Source organism: Gymnoscopelus braueri (genome assembly GCF_963280865.1).
Source record: "Gymnoscopelus braueri genome assembly, chromosome: 24".
Taxonomy (NCBI): Eukaryota; Metazoa; Chordata; class Actinopteri; order Myctophiformes; family Myctophidae; genus Gymnoscopelus; species Gymnoscopelus braueri.
This window is the reverse complement of record NC_137626.1, coordinates 9490341-9514883: the sequence shown is the minus strand read 5'-3', so window position 1 is coordinate 9514883 and position 24543 is coordinate 9490341. Positions and strand designations below refer to the sequence as shown.

The window sequence follows — 24543 nt, the reverse complement described above, 5'->3', positions numbered from 1 at the left end:
TCAATCACACCCATTACCAAAGAATATGCACCCCAATAAACACTAGCACAATATATTATTAATATAAAAAACATCAAGAGTACAATCATATCGGGGTGCCGATGGCCGAGTGGTAAAGGCTCAATAGAGCCTGACAGCAAGCCGCAGGTTCGACTCCCAAGGCTGACGACCTTAGCTGGGTGTCACTCCCCGTCTCTCTCCCTGTTTCCTGTCACTCTCCACTATGCTATCCAATAAAAGGCAGAAAAGCCCCAAAAAAGTACAATCATATCAGTAGGTGAGGAAATTGTATAAATTACATAGCTACATACAATAATAATGCACAATACATGAATGTACAGTACAGACGTTGACACTAAGGGTTGCCCACCTCCCCCTGGCAGGTAAATAAAACTTTCGGGTAGGTGGCGTTTGCTTTCGGGTTGCCCGACCGGGCAAGTGCGTGTTTGAGAGGGGACGCAACCATATATAAACACAACACGAGATATCTGTCTAAACACCTGAACGTGGCTAGAGCGCTCTGTCTTCTGGTCTGTGGAATGTACAATAAGAGCACTGTTGATCTATAATGTGCTGTTTTCACTGTTACTACACAAAAAAATATAAAATAACAAGTGTGAACCCGTAGTCACATTCATAGCTATGTAGGTATTTGGCATACAAATTGAAGTATGAATTTTTTTATCGCACAGCCCCATAAAGTTTTTTAAAAAGTGGTATTGAACGGTAATTGAAATTCTGGGTGCTGCGCGAGAAAAAAGGACGCTTCACCGGCGCGTTTCAATGTTGTAGCGCCCTTCTTCACACCGTTTGGTACCCCCCAAAGGTTGGTGCCCTGTGCTTCAGCACCTCAAGCCTGTTGGATAAGCCACCACTGAGTGGGAATTATCACTGTGGCAGCTGTGACCAATGTAACACCTCCAATATTAAGCATTCCAGTCATGCACACAGTCATTCCCATCAAAAGCAGCACCTGCTCTTCCTAGTCGTTTATATGTTGTGTTGCCCTTGTAGTGTCAGAAAAACCACCAGAAAACTGAAGCAAAGCATTATCGAACACAAGAGCACAACACACAGAAATGGCAGGCATTAGTCCTTTGCTTTACTATTACGATACATTTTAATGATACTAAGCATGGCATCTGTTTATTTATGTTTTTATGGTACAGCAAGTTGGGATTTCTCCTCGAAAAAGCAAATGACAAAAAGCAGAATAGAAAAAACAGTAAATAACTTTGCAAAATAGAATAAAATAAAGTAAAACATTATTTTCTACACAGTGAGATCTGGGTCTGTCAGAAAGTCCAGGATTCAGCTGCCCAGGGTGGTGTTGAATCCTGAGTCTCTTGGTGATGACACAATGGTGTTGAATGCTGAGGTGTATTCAACAAACAGCAACAAATCTGATGTTCCTCAGTTACACATTTATGAAGCATGAAGTAAATAACAATAACCAGGCTATAGTAAGTCATAATATTTGCTGGTTTGAATTAATGTGATTATGGGTACAACAGTTAATACAATATTTAGATTTTCTCTAATATTCACTTCTAATTGCAACTATTTAACTTGACGCTGGATGCCAAAGTAAGCTGCAGTTTCATCAATGAAGTTAAGAGGTGGATCACATTTCACAGATCCACTTGGTTGTTTTTGAGCATAACTTATTAGCCCATGTTCCATCACTGTGCTTGTATTCTGCACAGTTCCAGTTAACAAAGTCAACAGGCTGTCCACTGGCCCAGTTCCTGCAGAGTAAACATAAATTAATTTAACCACATCCACTCAGTCACTCACACACATACTGTGGATTGATATAATTACTTATAGAAACACTTTGCAAAATGTCTCACTGTGTTTTCAGAGGTGTTCCATTCACCCATGTCCATTCGTCACCCGTGGTCTTTTTCAGACCAATCCAAGATTCTTCACCCCCATGGTGCAATCTCCTGATGAATTCCTGATTGTGTCAATAATTGAACAATAATACATTTTGTTTAATGCATGCAGGTCTTGATGCGCGCACACACACACACACACACACACACACACACACACACACACACACACACACACACACACACACACACACACACACACACACACACACACACACACACACACACACACACACACACACCTTTTCGTCTTCACTATTGATGATCACCAGATGTGCTGCTGTCTTCTGACATTGTTCTCTGCTTTCCTTCCAGGTTTTCTTCTCAGTAGATCTGCAATAACAGCTGCATCCAAACCTCTGCCATCCACTGGGACACGACTTGACTGAACATCAAACGGAAGTTTTAGTGATGGATTTTCATTGTACTGATAATATGTAACACAGAGTGGTTATAAGTAGTCAGTTATAATTAGTCTTTGGCAAACCTATATATTTATTTATTCTATAAATGTTGTTTGTGCACCTCTTTTAGAATGTGTATGCATGTTTAACTAATGTTTCATAAACTCTAAATGCCACATTCCTCTTGCACATGTGACCAGACTGATTTTCTCCACAACTCTGCTGCTCATCAAAATCATGACACAAAGCTAAACACTGCCCCCTTGTGTCTCAACATGACATAACAGGAGTCATTTACCTTTCACTGCCTGCACTGACACTGTTAAACACAGACACACTCTGGACAGAGTTGAGTGGACATTTAGGATCAGTGATACAGACACACTGTTAAACACAGAGACACTCTGGACAGAGTTGAGTGGACATTTAGGATCAGTGATACAGACACACTGTTAAACACAGAGACACTATGGACAGAGTTGAGAGGACATTTAGGATCAGTGATACAGACACACTGTTAAGAGTCACCATGAAGATTAAAGTAATCTTGTTACTTTTATATAACATTTCTTCGAACAAGGTCTCAGAGACTTTGTCATATAGTACAGTAAGTCATTAAGTGATGTAATAGAAGGACATTTCATGCATGTCTACATTTGTATTTAACCGTTTACTAGTCGAGTAGTAATGGCTATACTCTCTGATCCTCACACAGGAGTCAGCCTAGCACGGACATGTATTTTCTCTGTCTGTCTGTCTGTCTCTCACACACACAACGTAGTGCAGTGTTATGAAAATAACTGGTCCCTGATATTGACAAGTTGGTTAAAGCAAAGAGATGTCAGGTGTCTGGAAGCAGCAAGTGATTTAGATGAAATTTCATGCTGGCTACACCATGTAAATTTGCCATTTTGGATATTTTTGAAAATATAATAATGGTAATAGGTAGTTAGAAGCATTAATCATATATGTGTTAAAAACGTATAAATGTATCGAAGCTGCTTCTTTTATTTCTCAGGAGCTTGCCCAGTGAAATCCTCAGTGTTAATTGAACTCAGAGCATATTTATTATTATTTATTACTATTTATGAGCGAAGTTTTAAGTTAATTTCATCATGTGTCTCGCTAGCCAATCACAGCACGTCCTGCAAAGATAAGTATTCAGACCCTTTGCTGTAACACTTCGCTCGGTGCTCAAAAACAACAGTGGTCATCACAGTGATGGAAGCTCACTTAAAAAAATAAGTATTTTTGAGTTATTAATTTCATCATGCGTCTCGCTAGCCAATCACAGTATGTCACAGCCAATCAGCCAATCACAGTACAGCGAAAGACAAATTTTCGCGATGGAAAGAAAAACTTTCGCCACGGATAGGTCCCAAACCCACTTATAGGAGCGGCTACACCGCTCAAAAATAGCAGATATACAAGCTCATAGTGCGGCACTGAGTGCGGCACTATGAGCTTGTAGATCTGCTATTTTTGAAAAATCATGGAAATTTGTGCAAGTCTTTACAAATGTCTTCTAAATCCTAACAGTTTTCTGAAACACTTATGTTGCTATAATATGTGGTTCTCTAACTTTTTTATGTCAAAATGTCGGCCCACATCAAGTCACCATTTGACCAATGTGGCCCGGACCCCAAAATGAGTTCGACACCCCTGGTTTAAACCCTATAAACTTTGTTGTACGGCAAATAGTGAAGATAGCAGATCTACAGACTCACAACACATTGCAATGCGGTGTGTTGTGAGCTTGTAGATCTGGTATCTGATGGTCAAGATTAAATTGATCCCTGGGGAATGCATTTTTACCATCTAATAGCGCAATGGTAAAAATGCCAGCACTTAAGCAGGAAACCAGGTTCCAATCCGGGGTAGAAGAGGAACGTTACATAGAGCTGCTTTAAGACATGCCCAGAATAGGGAAGCAAGGGTTGATGTGGTTATAGGAAAACTGCAATTTAAAAAAAAAAGCATTTTTTTACATGGTTCTATGAACGTGATGATAAACCAGCAGTGATGAGGGTTTACTTACAGACAATAATAATAATAAACTAATTAATATTCCTTCAAAAAAGATGTGTAACCTCTCTCACCTGCTGTCTCTGTCTTAAACTGGTTTAATTCATGTTCTAATCGCTGTATCTTCAGGGTCAGGTTGTCATATCTGGTCTGGAGCTGGTTCCTCTCGAGGGTCACGTTGGATAGTAACTCGGAATTGGCTGAATTACCTGCAAATGAATGACCAAAAGTAGATATTTGTTGCTACTGTTCATGCTGAGTCAGGCATCTGTGTAGAAAAGCAGCTTTGAGAAGAAGAAAACTCAATGCTCCTGATCAGGTGTGTTTTTATGTGAATAGGTCTCAAACATGTATGATAAAGTTCTAGTGAACCACATACTATCAATAGTGAAGCATTGTAGGGTTCTTGTGTGAGACACAAGTATCATTTTATTGATGTTAGTGCATAAATTTGACCTTTGACCATTTGATACTCACAGTCCATGGCCCTGTCTACGGTTCTCACTGTGAATATAGCAAACATCAGCGTAAGAATCACTGCACACGCTCTGACGATGTTAATCTGGATGGTGAGTTCTCGGTTGAGTTCTCTCTGGAGGATGAGTTTTCTCTGGTCAACTGGAGGATAATAGTACAATAGAGTTCAACTTTAATATGATCAGTTCCAATATTTCATTTAAATCTACACCACCATGAATTTAAAAAAATAATAATAATATAATTTTCTTTATGTCCCTCAAACGTTTTTCAAAAGGTTTGAGCCTAAATCAAGCCTCAGATATACTCATTTCAACTAACTTCTCTCTGGCTTATAAAGCACTTTCACCTGCAATACCACATTGTCCTGTTTGGCACGGGGCGCTATTGAGCCAGTTGGTATGCATGTTATCTCCTGGTTCTGTGTGGAAAAAGTAAAAAGTAAAAAAAAGACGGAACTGAAAAAACAGGACGAACGTGACGTGACGTCACGTTCGGGTGAAAATCAGTTTGGTCTGTTTTGAGACCAATTTACAGAAAACCCCAGATATGCTGTGAAAGCCTGAGTGTTCAAACTGGGGTATTTTTTGGGATAGAAGAGAGGTAGGGGAGACCAAAAACAGACAAAAAAGAAGGAAAAGTTCAAATTCATGGTGTAGTCCCTTTAAAAGAACACGCAGTAGTGGGCAGCATTTATTTCCAGGGGGCCATACGGACTTCAATAAAGTGAGTGAAGGGCCACACATTGTACAATTGAATTGAAACTTGAAACACTTGAAACACATAGTCCTTAATTATGTTAAAACTGCATGAATTTGGTATGCCAGACTACTTTACAATAAAGTCCTTTCACAACAAGAATCTTCAGTTACAAAATGTTGATTTCTAAAAAATAAAAAAAATCTGCAGTACTGCACTGTATGACTCTGGTGTAATGAAAAGATTACGTACATAAAACAATCCATGTGAATGCCGTATCAACTTTTAAATTAGCCTTTTATACATTTATAAAGTATCTTATACTATAAACCATTCCATATAGTAGGTCACTGATAATAGCCTACACATTGCATTATGTTATACATATGGACTCAAGGTTGACTTTCGCTGTTACATTATAAACATAAAGCATTTGAGTACATACTTAATTGTGACTTTCTCAAAAAGTCCTCATCGGTATATAGTTAGGGTGCATATCACATGGGCTCTAATGTCTGACAGCTAGTCCCCGGTTGCTGCATGTCACTACTCTCTCTGTGTTTCCTGTCTCTCTACCAAAGATTGTTAATATAGGAAGATACACATTCTCCATTGGAGCCACTAGAGGCGAAGTAGTACACAAATCCTACAAATGGTCTCCTAAGTAGGCGTGGTTTGCTTCTCACCCGACCATCCCACCACCCTCCCCCTCCCCTCTCCCTGGCTGACAACGTCATGTGTATTTGTGTATTTTCTTCATTAAAGAAAATAAATGCTTTATATGATTGAAAGTAAACTGTTATTGGAAAAGATGCTTTTAAGAAACCTATGAAATTCCCCCAACAAACACACACTTATTATTCAGTCTTATTATGCTAGATGTGCTCCTGTTTCTGCTCAACATTGTAACAGGTCCTTTTATTTATAAGGTATATATTTTACCACTATAGACTATAATGTGTTTAGCATGAATGTTAAGTTTAGCAAAACTTCATGATTCCCAAATCATACCCCATCAACCAAGACAGTTTATGGAAAATTATATTATTGAGCATTGGAACAAAAAAATTATTTAATTTTTGAAATGTCCATAATGATTTCACGTAGGCCTACTACATTCACATATAGAATCTCAGTTTATCAGTTTTTAGAACATCTTATGGGGACAGAGCATAGAGTTAAAATCTAATAATAAAATATAATATAAGGGACAGAGCCCTCTATGTCTCGTCCGTCAGACTGCAGATGGACCGAGATGGACCCTTCAGATATCTTCCCAAATCTCGCGAGAGTGTGTTGCTGGGATAGAGAAAAGTCGATAACAAAGTTGATTTTCTCCTAATTTGTGTCAAAAAAAATAAGCCATTTTAGTATGAAAATCGTGCATATTTTGTGTCTTGTGACGATCGGGTCCAATATTTAGTTCAGTGACCATGGAGCTAAAGAATGGTTCAGAAGCTGTGTTCACGTTCACTCTTCCATTGGAATCAATAGACTCCAACTTGCTTCCTGTCTCCTGTCCACCTACGTCACGCAGAAACGGGAATTAAACCGGAGAATGCGACTCTTGCTATTTTCCTCTTGGACTGTACCCAGAGAGCAACTTTTGCTTGATAATCTACCCTGGCAAATGTATAGCATCCTATCAGAATAAAATATCATTTAGTGACTTAGAAAACTACAATTCCATCCCCAAACACTGTCAGGTGCTCTGCAGTTAAAATGAACCAACCACCAATGAAAATGCTTTTTTGTAGCTTTTACTTTTGAAATGTTTAAAACTCTATGATCTAAACCAGGGGTCTTCAACAGGGGGTCCAGTACACCTATGGGGTCTTTAGAGTTACTATAGTGGAGCTGCCAATTTCTTGTGTGACAGGACCATTTTTATTTATTTTATTTTCAAAAAGATTAAATGTCTGAAAATACACTTTAACACAAATGCAACATATTATAAAAATAAATAATACTTGCTGTCAAACTAATCTATGAAGTTTGACTGCATCACTTGGACACAACCGACAGTCACTTAACCCATTTAGGCCTTCTAAATCCTAACTTAAGTATTCAGAAAATCTCATTTTTTTATTAAAAAAAATCATCTAAAGTGACACAGATGCTTTCCCGGTTTTAGAGGTATAACAACGTATAGGCTTTCCCGGGCTTAATGGGTTAAAATAAAAACCTGTGTAATACTTCTAGCTACTGCTAGTCTCAAATATCTCGACGCAAGCAACGGACATGATGAGACAGTCAGCTAAATATATGGTGATCTAGCTTTGAAAGCCTCTTATCAAGTTGCATGCAAGGCTTTCTAAAAAATACTGTGTTAAAATCTTATATATGTCATTCATCTCTCTCTCAGCTAAGGGGTCCTTGGCCTGACAAACATTGAAGACCTCTAGACCATTACATTAGTCAGTTTGTAGTCATGGATAATGTTTTTTATCTGATAAGAGCACCACAATTACACAGACATCTGTTATATTCTAACCATAGTAATCATAACCATGATTAAGAAATCATAAGATCAACCTTGTCAGATTGTATGATGTACACAATAGTGTTCAGAGACAACAATATTTGAATTATTAAAAGTATATGTTACATTCAAAAATGTTTGTAGATTGTTGTGTATTGATCGAGCAGCAAAGAGCAGACTACACAGAGTGGCATAGCTCAATTCCTTTAACTTATACCTCAGACTTCCATCAAGGCGGACATAGCATATTGTTGAATTCATTTTATATTGCAAACTGTAGCTTACAGTATATTATATCCTACATTAACCCATATTATACAGTAACCAAAATAGCTGTTGTAAGTGACAATAATAAGTGAAAATTGAAAAACACATCGCAAAACACAAGAACATAAATGTCGGCTGCATCGCTTAAAAAAAAGAAAAGACAAATGTCTTGTATGAAAAATTGGAAAAATCAGGGAATGATTTCCTTTTCTTTTTTTTACATGCCAGAGTGGCTGGATAGTCTCCGTAATTTATGACACAAAGAGGACATGTGCATGATGACATTTGCAGTTGGTAGGTGCCAATTGTTCCCTGACTGCAGGCTACCAGTCAAATAAAGGCTCAAAAAAGCCCCCCAAATAACATAAAAATAAAAATAAATGTCACATCATGAAATGAGAGATTGTCATTCGACAAGCTGCTGTAGTAATGATGTGAGAAGAGATGGGTTAAGTGTGTTACTGTGTACCTTGATCTCCATTAACCACCTGTGAGCCAGAGCCGTGGTCTCTCAGACTGTCTGCTCCTTCATTCTCCACGTTCTCCTCCTCTCCTCTCTCCTCCTGCCTCTCCCTCCTGACTCCTCCACCAGACCTCACACGTGTTGATGTGCCTGGCTTGTCAGAAGTATCTGTAGACATCTTAATGAACGACACAAACAAAGTGACTCAAGTTAATTAACCATGTGAACCCTAGAGTGCCTGTTCTGGGCCTGACATAATAGGTGAACATTTGGCGAAAATAGCAGATCTACAAGCTCACAACGCATTGCAATGCAAAACAAAAGTGAGCTTGGCTATTCACTCTATTTGGTGTACAACAAATTATATAGGGTTTAAGTGGTTAGTAAAAGTACTGTATATTGTCGCTGTTGGGTGGAAACCTTGTATGTCCAAAACCGTTCCATTTTTATTATTATTAACTCTCTCAGTGCCAATGAAATAAAAAAAATATGTTCATACTGTGCCAGCAATTTTTTAAAAGTAAAACTAAATAATAATAATAAGTTAAACAAGAAGTGAATGGAGCAGCAAATCTTCGGATCACGATATCTTGGGTTCTGATTATCCCAAAAATATATAATAATAATAAATACAATTATTTTTTTTAAATTATTTTTCTCATTCACTGCCAGAACTTTTTTTTTTTGCGTTTGCCCACTGCCAGAGATTTTTTATTTAAAAAAAAAAGTACTCAGGAGCCGAGATACAAAATGTTTAAGTTTTAAGTTAACAAGGAAGTGGATGGGAGTCTAGATCTTCAACAAATCATATCTCCTTGGTCTTTGGGTTAAAAAAAATAATAATAATAAGAAGAAAAAAAAAGAAGAAAAAAAAAGATTTTTTTTTTTTTTTTTTAAATTAAAAGTCGTTTTAGTCGTTCTTGGCAGAGGGGGCTTAAAGGACAAAAGTCGTTTTAGTCGTTCTAGGCAGGGAATGAGTTAAAACTCGGGATAACTCGTTCTTGTTACTGAGGGCATTCAGAAAAAACTCGGGATAACTCGTTTTTGGCACTGAGAGAGTCAACAAACAAAATAAAATAAATATTTTGAAATAGCCGACCTGCAAGCTCACAACGCATGGCGATGCGATGCGTTGTTAACTTGTAGATCTGTTATTTTCACTACTTTATGGGACACTCGTATGATGAAGTAGGGTCAATTTACGCATAAATATTAAAAGTTGAAATATGGATATACAAGGATTCTGCCTGACAGCGACGATATGTTAATAATGTACATATTAATATAATGCATTAAGTGATTACAATATAATGCACTATTTTTCTAAAATGTGTTTAAATGCTATCTTACTTACTTTGTCTGATATCTGTGTTGTCCTACATTGGCCTTCAGTGTTGCACAATAGACTGCTGTCTGTTCTAGTCTCACTTTAACACTGTCAAACAAAAGCAAGTGCTTTTGGACACTTGTGAGCGTGCATGCAAGCATGTGCCCACAAACACTGTGCAGAAAAAAACAATAGACTCTTTACCACAGAAAGCCTTTCAGATATGTGTGAAATCCTGGGCGGGGAAAGAGAATGAAAAGTAAAACTCAAAATCAGTATGAATTTTATGAAAAGTTTATAATAGTGGTGATACTGTGGTATTGTATATAATAATGATGACTAGCAATGTATGATGTTAATTGACAAATCATGATTCTGAAAATCAGGTGTAACACATTGTTTACCTTTCTAATCTTCTTCTTTTTTCAACACAGGCCTTGAATTGAATGACATCTCATGCCATACGTCCATTTTAAGGCTTTGACCAAGGGCCAAACCACAGAGGAGTGTACATGTTTTGAATAGTGTTCATAGCGTGCATCGGCGTAGTTAGATTTATTCAGTTAATTGGGTTAATACTGTGGTGACCTTTGTAGTTGCTACAGCTAGAAAGTGTCAGGCAGCAAAATCCCTGAGTGAGTGATGTGTTAGTTTAGTGACATTGAATACTCACAGTGCACGGCCAGGCATATGATCACAACCATCAGCATTTAGACACAACATCCTCAGACACAGAGCAACAACTCAGAGGCTTTCTCACTGTTTTAGAGTACCGGCGTCCAGCAAATGAAAGTACAGCTACTACTGTATGTGTGCAGAGAGAGAGACAAAAAGCAAGACATTTGACTTTTCACATCAAGGAATTATACTGAACTGACCAAAATATACACGTTGTCTCTCTCACACACACACACACACACACACACACACACACACACACACACACACACACCTCCATGGCCTTAAAAACAAGGCTCCAAACATCCCAAAACAAACTTGTAAGGCTACTTCTTGGCCTCAATCACAAAACCCATCTAACCCCTGCTCATTTTGCTAGGATTGGATGGCTTAGGGTTGAGGACAGAGTACAGCAACTTGCAATGGGCCTGGTCTTCAAGATACACCACAACATTGGGATCCTGTATTTGTCAAAATACTTCCAAAATGTTAATGAAGTCCATGATCATAACACCAGAGGCAGCTCCACAAATCATGTTCAACCCAGATTTGGCTCAACAAAAGGAATGAACTCGTTCTCATGCTATTCATCAAAAATGTGGAATGCCCTACCAAAAGGAGTAAAGGAGTGTAAAACCCTACTCACTTTCAAAACTGCCCTAAAGATACACCTTCAGGAGGCTGCAATTCAAAAATGGCCCCTGTCCAAGTCCTAACCTACCCCCCTACCCCCCCCCTCTCTTTTCTTTTTGTACATATTTTTCACTCTTCATACCAGTAAACTGTAAACTGATTGTATGCCATTCTGTATAGTAGTGTGTATATATCTGTCTGTCTCTTATTTGTCATCATGATTTGTGTGCATGGGGTTCTCATCTTAAAAAAGCTCAGTGCTTAATGAGATTTCCAGTTTAGTAGACCTTGTATTGTGAATTTGTACTTCCATGTACTGTTATGTACTCATGTACTATTCTCATGTCTTACTAAATAAAGTACATCAATCAATCAATCAAACACACACACACACACACACACACACACACACACACACACACACACACACACAGGATGATCACAGGGTTTTAGCAGCAGAGGAAAGGTTCACAACAATTTGAAAAAACATTCATATTAGATGTGTTACAGCGACTTTGCACAGTAACTTTCAAACACTGTACAGTGTACACAGATGAGCTCGAGGCCCCAGTGGAGGCCAATGTCTCAAGAAACAAACAAACTGGAGGTCAAGCTTCAGGACAATAGCTCCAGAGAAGTGTGGGAGGAGTTGAAAAGGATCACAGGCTACAAACAGTCTAGCTCTGTGTCAGAGGGAACCCTGGATCAGGTTTGATCTCCCAGTCCCCCAGAGCCTGGCAACTCTTGCCCCCTCCCTGTGCCTGCCTGCCCCACTAACAGGAAGTACTATAGATCGGTTGCCACCCATCCTCTACACACAGCCAGGCAACAAGTACAAGGTCCTCCCTCACCCCTGATATTTACAACCAACCAAGTGAGAGACAACTCTCCAGGATTGTCATGAAAAAGGCCACAAATCTGAAAAACATCAATCCCAGGGTCACAGGGTGGCTCACAGTATGAGTGCTGGGTAGCTAGCAACACCATTCTAGCAACCGTTCAACCTCTCCCTGAGGCTGAAGGGAGGTAGATGCTATACCGATCAAACCATCCCATAATCATACACTGATCATAGAGGGTATGATAAGTGTCATGATGGAAATTCACCACTGCCCACTACCCATGTGTGAGATTAATAAAGTATTGAAACAACTTTTTGTCTTGGTCTATTTTAGTTTAGACGTTTGCATGTCATTGTGGTTTTCATTTCCTGATCGAGAGGTGATACTGGGCTGCTTCTGCTAGATGGAAACAGGATGCTCGTCTCTGTGCTTAAATGTGGCCTCTTAGAATTAACCCACTTACACACGCACGCACGCGCACACACACACACACACACACACACACACACACACACACACACACACACGCACACGCTTTATTTATTTATTTTATTATGTATTATTACTTTCTTGTAAGTTTTCACTCAAATGTGTCTTAAGACACAGCAGCTTGCAACACATACAGTAATACACACAGTTGACATATGAAAAAGAACAAATTGATTATTTACATGAAACAGCCTTGGCCAGGTTCTACATTTAGCCTCAAAATGAACAAAGGACTTCTGTAGTCTGACCTTCTAGAATTTTGGATCCTTTTTGAAGGCAGCAACTTATATTCCCCATTCAAAACATTACGAGTGTTTGAAGTGATATTCCTTGTCAGTCTTTGTAAACTGTTGTTATATGACCCATTCCAGAATTGCAGGTACATTTCACATCTACAAGATAAATCACATTTTGTTTTAAAAAAAAAAACTGCATTGAATGCATTTTAATATTAATAATAACTAGACGCGTCGCAATTCAGGGCAATTGCAGAGTGTGGTTGCGCCGACGCTAGTCGCGGGTCGCTGCCGCCGGGACTCGAGGAATACGCTGGGAGGAATACCGTCGGAGGCTGTGCCAATTACATTGTCACGTAACTCCTGAGATCACTTGCGTTTCATTTTGAGAGGATTGATCCCCCCAAAATAAGGTTTTTGCATCAAACGGTTACATTTTGAGCATTTGTGGCGCCCCCTATGGATCAAAGTGGAAATTATTTTGGGGATTTGTTGAGTAAACCACACTTGACATGTGATTCAAATTTGGGATTGACTGGACGTTTCGTTCGTGATTTGTGGCCTTTTTTGTAAAACGGGCCCCTTCCGCTAACTTTGGAAGCCATTTACGGACGAACGGTATGGACTATCAAAATGCCGTTTGGATATGTTTATCGCATGGGCCCAGAGATCATGTGTACCGATTTTTGTTAAATTTGGACAAAATATATGGGAGGAGGAGCTAAAAGTGTGTTTTGAAGAAAATTCAAAATGGCGGAAAATCTATCCTGACGCAAATGGGCGTGGCCTATATGGGGAGATGCGTCATGACCCAAGGAATCTAGGGAAAAATACATTTTGATTTTACGACCTACGGTTCAAGAGTTATAGGCCAAAAGGTAAAGTGGGCTGTTATAGCGCCACCATGTGGCCGACTGGTGTGATTTTTTTTTAAATAATTTTGCAATAAACTATTAACCTCCCCTCCAAGTCATGTAACTGTAGCCCTTATGGTTTCCGAGAAAAAAATACTTGAATGGGAGTTTTTGCAATTCCCATTAAAGTGGATGGGGAAATTTAATGCACTAATAAATCAATATAAAAAAATATATCCAGACGCAAATGGGCGTGGCCTATATGGGGAGTTGCGTCATGACCCAAGGAATCTAGGGAAAAGGAAATTTTGATTTTACGACCTACGGTTCAAGAGTTATAGGCCAAAAGGTAAAGTGGGCTGTTATAGCGCCACCATGTGGCCGACTGGTGTGATTTTTTTTTAAATAATTTTGCAATAATCTATTAACCTCCCCTCCAAGTCATGTAACTGTAGCCCTTATGGTTACCGAGAAAAAAATACTTGAATGGGAGTTTTTGCAATTCCCATTAAAGTGGATGGGGAAATTTAATGCACTAATAAATCAATATCAAAAAATCTATCCAGACGCAAATGGGCGTGGCCTATATGGGGAGATGCGTCGTGACCCAAGGAATCCAGGTGAAAAGAAATTTTGATTTTACGACCTATGGTTCAAGAGTTATAGGCCAAAACGTAAAGGGCGCTGTTATAGCGCCACCATGTGGCCGATTAGTGTAATTATTTTTCCAATAATTTCGGACTAAATTATGAACCTCCCCACCAAATCTGGTAACTCTAGCTCTTACGGTTTCAGAGAAAAAAATACTTGAATTTGAGTTTTTTCACTTTTACATTAAAGCGGATGGGGAAATGTAATGCACTAATAAATAAAAAACTGTGGGAGGAGATGCGGTCTAAAGTATTGTTTATCCGGAAGGATAAAGTTCATCAAGTACTATAGTCTGGTTGCCCTGTTAGGGCAACCACACTAACTAGACGCGTCGCAATTCAGGGCAATTGCAAAGTGTGGTTGCGCCGACGCGGGTCGCGGGTCGCGGGTCGCCGGGCTCTAGGAATACGCTGGGAGGAATACCGTCGGAGGCTGCGCCAATTACATAGTCACGTCACTCCTGAGATCACTTGCGTTTCATTTTGAGAGGATTGATCCCCCCAACATAAGGTTTTTGCATCAAACGGTTACATTTTGAGCATTTGTGGCGCCCCCTACGGATCAAAGTGGAAATGCTTTTGTAGATTTGTGGAGTAAACCACCCTTGATATATGATTAAAATTTGGGATTGACCGGATGTTTCGTTTGTGATTTTTAGAATTTTTGGTAAAACGGGCCCCTTCCACTAACTTTGGAAGCCAATTACGGACGAACGGTAAGGACTATCAAAATGCCGTTTGGGTATGCTTATCGCATGGGTCCATAGATCACGTGTACCGATTTTTGTGAGATTTGGAAAAAATCTGTAGGAAAAGGTGCAAAAAGTGTGTTTTGAAGAAAATTCAAAATGGCGGAAAATCTATCCTGACGCAAATGGGCGTGGCCTATATGGGGAGATGCGTCGTGACCCAAGGAATCCAAATTTTGATTTTACGACCTACGGTTCAAGAGTTATAGGCCAAAACGTAAAGGGGGCTGTTATAGCGCCACCATGTGGCCGATTAGTGAAATTATCTTTTCAATAATTTCGGACTAAATTATAAACCTCCCCTCCAAATCTGGTAACTCTAGCTCTTACGGTTTCTGAGAAAAAAATACTTGAATTTGAGTTTTTTCACTTTTCCATTAAAGCGGATGGGGAAATTTAATGCACTAATAAATCAATATCAATTAAACTATTTAACCAATCTCTTAGCAAAATACAAGCGCACGATTCCAGGTCAAGACGGTCATTTTGAGAAAACTGTGGGAGGAGAAGCACGGCAAAGTATTGTTTATCTAGCTGTAATAAAGTTCATCAAGTACTATAGTCTGGTTGCCCTGTTAGGGCAACCACACTAATAATTAGATTGAACTTCCACTAACAATTATGTATATATTTGCAAAATGTACATGTAAAATATGAACTAAATCCCACACACTCATGTTTGCTTGTCTCCAGCTCCAGATTCATACATTCAACTTGAATTAACATGAACGTTTTTGGGGCTCTATTAACCCTTTTTTTAAAACTGCATCTATTTTCTGTATTATATGTTATTTTAGTAATAAAAATATATAACATATATTTTGGGATGACTCCAGTTAAACGTCTACCCTACATGTGCTAAAAAAAGGTAAAGAATTCCCAAAGCACTCATTTATAAAGTGTGTGACCTGTCCTACACCTTTTTATTTTATTTTATTAAAAGCGATTACAATTCTGTGTCTGAACATGCCATGTGGTATCTGTTTTGAGGTTATCACATTTACATACAGAATTAAATGCCACATATATATCCACAAAGAGGGGAGAAATCATGGACAAGCTTCTGTAGTAGAGATGTGAGAAGAGAGAGAAACACAAGTGTGTTACTGTGTACCTTGATCTCCTGTAGCCCCCTGTGAGCCAGAGCCTTGGTCTCTGAGACGTTCTGCTCCTTCATAGATGGAAACCTCTCTCACCACCTCCTCTCCTCTCTCCTCCTGCCTCTCCTCCCTGGCTCCTCCATCGTACCTCACACACTTTGATTTGACTGTATTAATGGGTGATAAAAAGCAACAAGTAAATAATTACTAAAAGTACTGCATATAATGGTCATACATGAAGTATTAAGTAATTACAATATAATGCACTATATCTCTAAAATGATTTAAATGTTATGTCACTTACTTTGTCAAATATCGGTGTTGTACTACTTTGGGCTTCACTGTTGCATAATAGATCTGCTCTGCGGATGTCTCTCTGGACAACTGGAGAATATTAGGATAACAGAATTCAACTTTTAAAGGATCAGCTTCACTGTTTAATTTCAAAGAACACAGAGTAAATATTATATAGTAGGCTAAGTGATTTGGTGCAATGGACTCAGAACTAGAGGTCTTCACAGGTCCTAAATATTGGACCCGAACCTGAATGGACCCAGGAAATTAGTTTTGAGATCTGATGGTTCTAAGATGTTACAGAACTGACTCATGTCCAAGAGGACAGAGAACAGAGAGAATCGGCTTCCGGGTTGGGTATTACATGGACTCCACAAACGCAATAATTATAATTTCTATTGAAAATGCTGCTCTGCTAGATGACAGTGATAGGCTATAAGGTGTACCAACGTCGCGTCACCAAAAGTTCGCCACGCCCCCTTTTCGACGCTACAGCCTTTGAGGGGTCAGACTGTACATAGAGACGGGTTTAAGAGAGTGACGGTGGTTTGTGTTTGTGTTTGTAAACATTAACTTCTTTGCCGACTACATAGTGATCAGCGCACACTGCACATGTGTGGCTGGTCTATGAGAAAGGTGTTCACATGCCGCAGCTCTCCTCTTGAAGATTGAATACAGTGTGAGGCTAACAATGTATTCAAGAGAAGAGACTAGTAGGGCTTGGATCTCAGCTGTACGACACAAATAATTAACGTTCAACAACCTGCCCAAGTACAGCCGTGTTTGCTCACGTCATTTTCTCAAAGGTACATTTTTTACCAAAAACATGAAACTGTTATTTTGTCTCTCTGCTAACTAAAAGTAACTAGGTCATGTAACTAGACTAGGATAGCCTAGGGCGGTCCAGAGTGTAGTGACTTTTTTTCTCTCTCTAACGCTCTGACAGGCACGCTGCTACTACCGTGAGGTCTCCAACTTTAATTTAAAAAAAAAAATAATAATAATAATAATAAACAAAACTATTTCACTATTCACCGAAACAAAGGCAGTTTTGTGTTGTTGAAAGTTTCGGTGAGTAGCGAAATAGCTTTGTTTATTTTTATTAAAGTTGGAGACCTCGCACGGTAGTGGAATGTTCGGTCTATGAGCAGAGCAGCGCGCCTGTCAGTGCGTTAGAGAGGGAAAAAAAGTCACTAACACTCTGGACCATACTAGTTACATTACCTAGGTACTTTCAGTTAGCAGAGACAAAATAGCAGTTTCATATTTTTGTAAAAAAAAATACCTTTGAGAAAGTGAAGTGAACAAACACGGCTGTACTTGGGCAGGTTGTTGAACGTTAATTCTGTGCGTCGTACAGCTGAGATCCAAGCCATACTACATCTATTTGAGCTCCGTGATGTTGCCTCCATGATGGAAAGCTGACCTGTGAGCCAGAGCCTTGATCTCCGAGACTGTCTGCTCCTTCATAGATGCAAACCTCTCTCACCACCTTCTCTCCTCTCTCCTCCTGCCTCTCCTCCCTGGCTCCTCCATCGTACCTCAAACGATTTGATGTGACTGGCTTGTGAGAAATATCTGTAGACATCTTAATGGATGACAAAAAGTAACTCAAGTTAATTAGTAAAAGTATATGTTAATAATGTACATAATTATGCATTAACCAATAGCGTCCTGGGCAAATATTCAGCAACAATATTCAGCAAATAGCACATCAACAAGCTCACAACGTGTCGCAATGCAGCAAGTTGTGAGCAAGTAGATCTGCTATTTTCGGCAAAGATATTTGGTGTAGAGGAAAACAGGGAGGGGGCATGGTGTAGACCCCTGGAGTACTCCAGTCAATGAATATAGGATAGGTTAAGTCATTACAATATAATGCACTATATTATCACAATACATAATTAATCTAGTTTTAAATGTTTAAATGTTTACTTACTTTGAACAATATCAGTGTTGTCCTACATTGGGTTTCACTGTTGCTGAATAGAGCTGCTCTATGGATGTCTCTCTGGACAACTGGAGGATATTAGTACAACAGAGTTCAACATTAATGTGATCAGCTTCAATGTTTCATGTTATAACACACAGTGAGTGAATATTATAGTGTGATAGATCCAGGCCTGTCTGCCTTGTTTGATGTTGGCTGCTCATACTTGTGCTCTGAAGACAGGTAGCTGATGAGAGTTTATGGTATTTAGCTGGATGGAGGCCTTTATCCCATTAAGACCTGAAGCCGATTCTACAAATGACCTCTAAATCAGTAGTTCTCAAACATTTTTATGCCAAGGACCCATGAATTGATATATATTTGGAGTTTTTTTTTTGCTTTATAGCTAAAATCTAAAATGACACAGATCCTTTCCCCGTTTTAATGGGTTAAAAGGCCAAGGCGGTGGCTCTTTATGGGGATCTAATTTTAAATAAGCCATTGTGCTTTTATGGGCAATCCAGTTTAGAGGACCTGGTATTGTAAACTGTACTTCCATGTACTTTTTCCATGTCTTTCTAAATAAAGTACTTCAATCAATTAATCAATCAATCTTTTCCTCTCTCTCTATTCTGGACAGGGTGGCCATTTTGGTTTGGTTTCATTTGTTTCTTACCATATAACATTGTACACATTATTGTAAAGTAACTATTAAACTAGTCTATCTAATACAACACTCTTTCACCTTATTATTGGTTAAGAGATGTTACAGAACCAACATTGCATGTCCAAAAGGATAGAGAGCAGAGAGACCTGTGATCCGAGGGTCAGGTATTATACCCAATAATTATAATTGCTATTAAAAATGCCCTTCAACCAGTAGATGAGAGTGAAAGGCTGCTCCATATTGGAATCTATCAGCTACATACAGTAGCAGCCTACAAATAAGTGACAATGAAATTAAATTGCATGTTACATACACAATTAAAACAAGAGTTGCAGTAGCTTACAGTATTTCTTGTCAGTTTTTTGTTTCTGTGATGATACACTGTTCTATCAAGTAGGTAGGCCTATGGCGCTTCAAATGAAAGGTAATATCTCGTAAATTATATCTTTATATGATCTGCTTCAATGTTTAATTTCAAAGAACACAGAGTGAATATTATATAGTTATTTTAGATAACTTGATAATAGATAATTTGGTAGTCCATCATTTTGGACCTAAATGATGGACCTGTCCTGAACTCTCATGGACCGGCATCCAGAGCTGGTATTAGAGTATATGGACCCGATAAACTCTGACACAACTCAATTGTCATTGGTCCAACATGGTGGCGTGTCCCATTGGAAACTATTACTTTAAATATTGGGTGACAAGCTGCTGTAGTAAGGTGAGCAGAGAGAGGAACACTTTGCGAGCACCATGCGAGAGCGGAAGGCCCTTCTGTGTCTGTTCTTCTGTTTCTACCCTGTTTTTCTTTCCTGTCCTGCTCTTACTCTCTATCCTCTCTCTTTTCACCAAAACTACAAAATGATGGAGTGTGCATGAAAGAACACTTGAAAAATAACACTTCTTTACACCAGTAAACCTGTGATGTGACAATAAGTATTCTTAAGTGTGTTACTGTGTACCTTGATCTCCTGTAACCCCCTGTGAGCCAGAGCCTCTGGCTTGATCTCGGAGGCTGTCTGCTCCTTCATAGATGCAAACATCTCTCACCACCTTCTCTCCTCTCTCCTCCTGCCTCTCCTCCCTGGCTCCTCCACCAGACCTCACACACTTTGATTTGACTGGCTTTCCAGAAATATCTGTGGATGTCTTAATGGATGACAAAAAGTAACTAGATAATAATTAAAATATAATGGTCATAAATTATGCATTAAGTAATTACAATATAATGCACTACATTTCTAAGCATAATTAAATGCTATCTTACTCACTTTGTCAAATATCGGTGTTGTCCTACTTTGGGCCTTACTGTTGCATAATAGAGCTGCTCTGCGGATGTCTCTCTGGACAACTGGAGGATAAAAGTACAACAGAGTTAAACTTTTATATGATCAGCTTTACTGTTTCATTTCAAAGAACACAGAGTGAATATTATATAGTTAAAGGACGACTTCACCCATTTTCAACCTATCTTCATATAATTGGTCCTCACTAATGCTCATGATAAAATGGTACACTTTTTTTCTACTCGGTCTGTGTCTTGTTTTATTGTCTCCTTTCGGCCTGGCGGAGACAATAAAACAACCTTTCCCTACCGTGTGATACAACACAAATTTGAAAGCAATTTAAAAGCAATTGCAGACCCTTGTGGGTAGGCCTGAAATCAAGGATTTAAATTGACCGTATGTTATGGGAGAACTAATCTCTCAAGAACAGATTCTGCTCTGCGTTTGAATCTGTCGGGGAGGTTCGTCATAACATGTACAGATCAGGTCAGGAAGCAGGCCGCGCTTTACCCAATCAAATGTAGTGGGCGGGATAAAGTATCATTCATAGTCGGACGTAAGGAGACGTAACGAGCGCCAGCGCTCCTTGCGTTGTCGTTTTTGTCTCCCCCTCCGTCACTTACGGCTCCAGGATTTCCGTCCGTGCAGTCAACATTCACCGTCAGGCCGACGTACGTTCGTTTGTACGTTGCCTGTAGCGGCCTGTAGTACCAGTGGAGCCCGTTGGCAGTATAAGGAAAAAAAGTTTTCCTCGGGCCCTCTTTCTCCAAAAAAAGACCCACGTTGGTTGGTGGAAGTACTTGAGTAAATGTACTTAAGTACTTAGACCCGTCGATCCACGGCCTGTGACAATATATAGCATATATAGCACAGTGCAGTAGGGGTCGAAACCAAGCCCCCAGAACCCAGTGGTTTCATTGAAGCCAATTGAACATGCTGGCCATTTGAGGTATTGCAGGTGTGGCCAATGTATGTGAACGAGCCCATGTGATGGGCGCGGCCTATTTGGGGCTTCAGTGACGTCACTGAAGCCCCAAATAGGCCGCGCCCATCACATTTTCCAATACGTTTCCAACCCGGAAGAAAAGTTCAATTGAGCCCATGCGCTGGGTGAGCAACTCAATGCAAGTGGATGGGAGGCGATATCCGGTGCCCTCTCTATTATTTTTAACTCTATGGTCGAAACTCACGTTTTGTAGACAACCATTGTTTTTGTCTAGTTTGTGGACTAGTTTGTGTCTTTTATTGCGTTGTTTTGGCTAGATGCTACAATGGTAGCTTCATGTTGTTAGCTGCGCTGATGCCAGCTGGCTGTGTCAGGTTTTGTGAGAGAAATAAGCAACCAGTTCTATGAAAACAAGCCCAAAAGAATCGACTAGGATATAGCAGATCTACAATATATATGTTTGAGAATCACTGGTTTAAATAATAATTGGCCCAAATAAGCAACTACACTTTAGAAACAAGCCCAAATAAAACCGCAACCACCAATACAAAATTGCTTGTTTGTTTACAAGCAACTTTACAGAAAAATAAGCCCAAAGTCGCTTATAGTAAGCAGACATGGCAACATTATGGGTACCGGTACATACTCTCGCAAATGCCATCTAGTGGATGAATAGGTGTATTACGCCTGTACACTTTAAAATAAATAAAATAACCCCTAAATAACGTGAGCGACTATGCATGCGTCCGTAAAGAACGGACGGAATCCCTCACCCCCTGATGCACGTTTTAGACCCATCTAGGGACTATGAACGGGCCTTTAGTGTCTTGAGACAACTTGTGATTTGACACTTTAATAAAGACAAATTAATTGACCATTTAAAAATGCACATAATGGATATTTCCATCTTTACCGTGCACAGTTCCTCCCCTTTGACACAACTCAATTGTCATTCTTCCAACATGGTGGCATGTCCCATTGGAAACTACTACTTTAAATATTGGGTGACAATCTGCTGTAGTAAGGTGAGCAGAGAGAGGAACATTTGGGGAGCGCCATGGAGAGTGGAATGCCCTTCTGTGTCTGCTCTTCTGTTTCTACCCTGTTTTTCTTCCTTCTCCTGCTCTTACTCTCTATCCTCTCTTTTCGCAAAAACTACAAAATGATGGGGTATGCTCGAAAAAAAAATAACATCACCCACTTCTTTACACCTGTAAACCTGTGATGTGACAATAAAGTATATTATTAAGTGTGATACTGTGTACCTTGATCTCCTGTAGCCCCCTGTGAGCCAGAGCCTCTGGCTTGATCTCGAAGGCTGTCTGCTCCTTCATAGATGCAAACATCTCTCACCACCTTCTCTCCTCTCTCCTCCTGCCTCTCCTCCATGGCTCCTCCATCGTACCTCACACGCTTTGATTTGACTATCTTGCCATAAATATCTGTAGACATCTTAAGGAATGACATAAACAAAGTAACACAAGTTAATTAGTAGCTACATGTTAATAATGTACATATATTATGCATTAAGTGATTAAAATATAATGAACTATATTCTAATTATATTTACATGTTATGTTACTCACTTTGTCCAATATCTGTTGTCCTACATTGCACGGGCTTCAGTGTTGCACAATAGACTGAGCTGCTGTCTGTTCTTAAAGTGTTCTCACTTTAACACTGTCAGACAAAAGCAAGTGGTTTTGGACACCTGTGAACGTGCATGCATGCATGTGCCCACAAACACTGTGCAGAATAACCAATAGACTCTTCACCACAGATGTTCGTGTGAACGACGCCATGAATTGACCAACAGTTATGGCTTTCAGATGTGTGAATTTCTGGGCGGGGAAAGTGAATGAAAAGTTCTCTTCACCTTCCTCACAACTACTATTTTCTCATTACCCTTCAGTAGTGGGAAAATAATGTGATTCTGATGTGAACAGATTTTAGAGAGTTAATAAAATCAATTATGAAGAGTTCATAATAGTGGTGATACTGTGGTATTGTATATAATAATGATGTCTAGCAATGTATGATGTTAAATGACAAATAAGGATTCTGAAAACACGTTGTTTACCTTTTTTATTTTCAACATTTTTTTCAACAAAAAAAATGGGGTACCCACCTGCTCTGCTGTGCTACGTAACCTTATTTATGTACAGGTTTATGTGTAGGGCATCTGAGTCAGTAAATGACATCATTGCTGTCATAACGAATCCTACGCACAGTTCTGTCAGGTTGTCCTCTAGACTGTGGAACCATTGGCGCACATGTCTGTATGTCACTGTGGGCTATTTGCATATTATTATTATTTTTGTTGTATAATTGTAATATGAATCTCCCTGGGTCTGAAATAAAGATTGTATTGAATTGAACACAGGCCTTGAATTGAATGACATCTCATGCCATACGTCCATTTTAAGGCTTTGACCAAGGGCCAAACCACAGATGAGTGTACATGTTTTGAGTTCATATAGCGTGCATCGGCGTAGTTAGATGTCATTTTAAATTCAGTTAATTGGGTTAATGCTGTGGTGACCTTTGTAGTTGCTAGAAAGTGGCAGGCAACAAAATCCCTGAGTGAGTGATGTGTTAGTTTTTGTGACATGGAATCCTCACAGTGCACGGCCAGGCCTATGGTCAATGAAAAGGGCCCTGGTGGAGGTCAAGGACTCCTACAGGGACAAACTGGAGGTCAAGCTGCTTGACAATAGCTCCAGAGAGGTGTAGGAGGGGTTGAAAAGGATCACAGGCTACAAACAGTCTAGGTCTGGTCTGATCTCCCAGTCCCCGTTCAAACACGCCTACCTACCACCGCGTGCACACACGCGCACACACACACACACACACACACACACACACACACACACACACACACACACACACACACACACACGATGTTCACAGGGGCAGCAGAGGAAATGTCAGAAGCTCATACTCATATTGTGATCACACATTGACCACCGTGCACAGAGAGTTTCGTGCAGAATGCAAAATGGTTATTACGTTTGTTAATACTGTGAATGCATGACATTTGACTGAAAATGCTAGACTATTGTATGATTTTACAGAAATTGCTACTGAAAACATATACTTTTACATATTTCAAAATTCTTGAAAGCTACTTTGTGTGCATGCTTT

General features: G+C 39.4%; 1 protein-coding gene across 1 annotated transcript; it reads right to left on the bottom strand.

Annotated features, from left to right (window-relative positions):
* Positions 1-1141: 1141 nt before the first annotated feature.
* Positions 1142-23061, bottom strand: LOC308080775 (uncharacterized protein). Its single transcript, XM_080422753.1, has 9 exons — positions 22986-23061; positions 22665-22851; positions 20439-20518; positions 20130-20316; positions 4805-4945; positions 4402-4536; positions 2141-2283; positions 1854-1960; positions 1142-1748 (listed from the first exon to the last, which is right to left on the bottom strand). The coding sequence occupies exons 2-9, from the start codon at positions 22849-22851 to the stop codon at positions 1625-1627; spliced, it is 1104 nt and encodes a 367-aa protein (XP_080278879.1). The 5' UTR covers positions 22986-23061; the 3' UTR covers positions 1142-1624.
* Positions 23062-24543: the final 1482 nt, after the last annotated feature.

What these genes read in the sequence shown, in the direction of transcription:
- LOC308080775 (XM_080422753.1), bottom strand. Translation starts at nt 22,851, where the DNA reads ATGTCTACAGATATTTATGGCAAGATAGTCAAATCAAAGCGTGTGAGG. An exon ending in GGGGGCTACAGGAGATCAAG is followed by an intron (nt 20,519 to 22,664) that starts GTACACAGTATC and finishes TTTATCCTCCAG; the next exon opens with TTGTCCAGAGAGACATCCGC. An exon ending in GTTTAAGACAGAGACAGCAG is followed by an intron (nt 2,284 to 4,401) that starts GTGAGAGAGGTT and finishes TTTGATGTTCAG; the next exon opens with TCAAGTCGTGTCCCAGTGGA.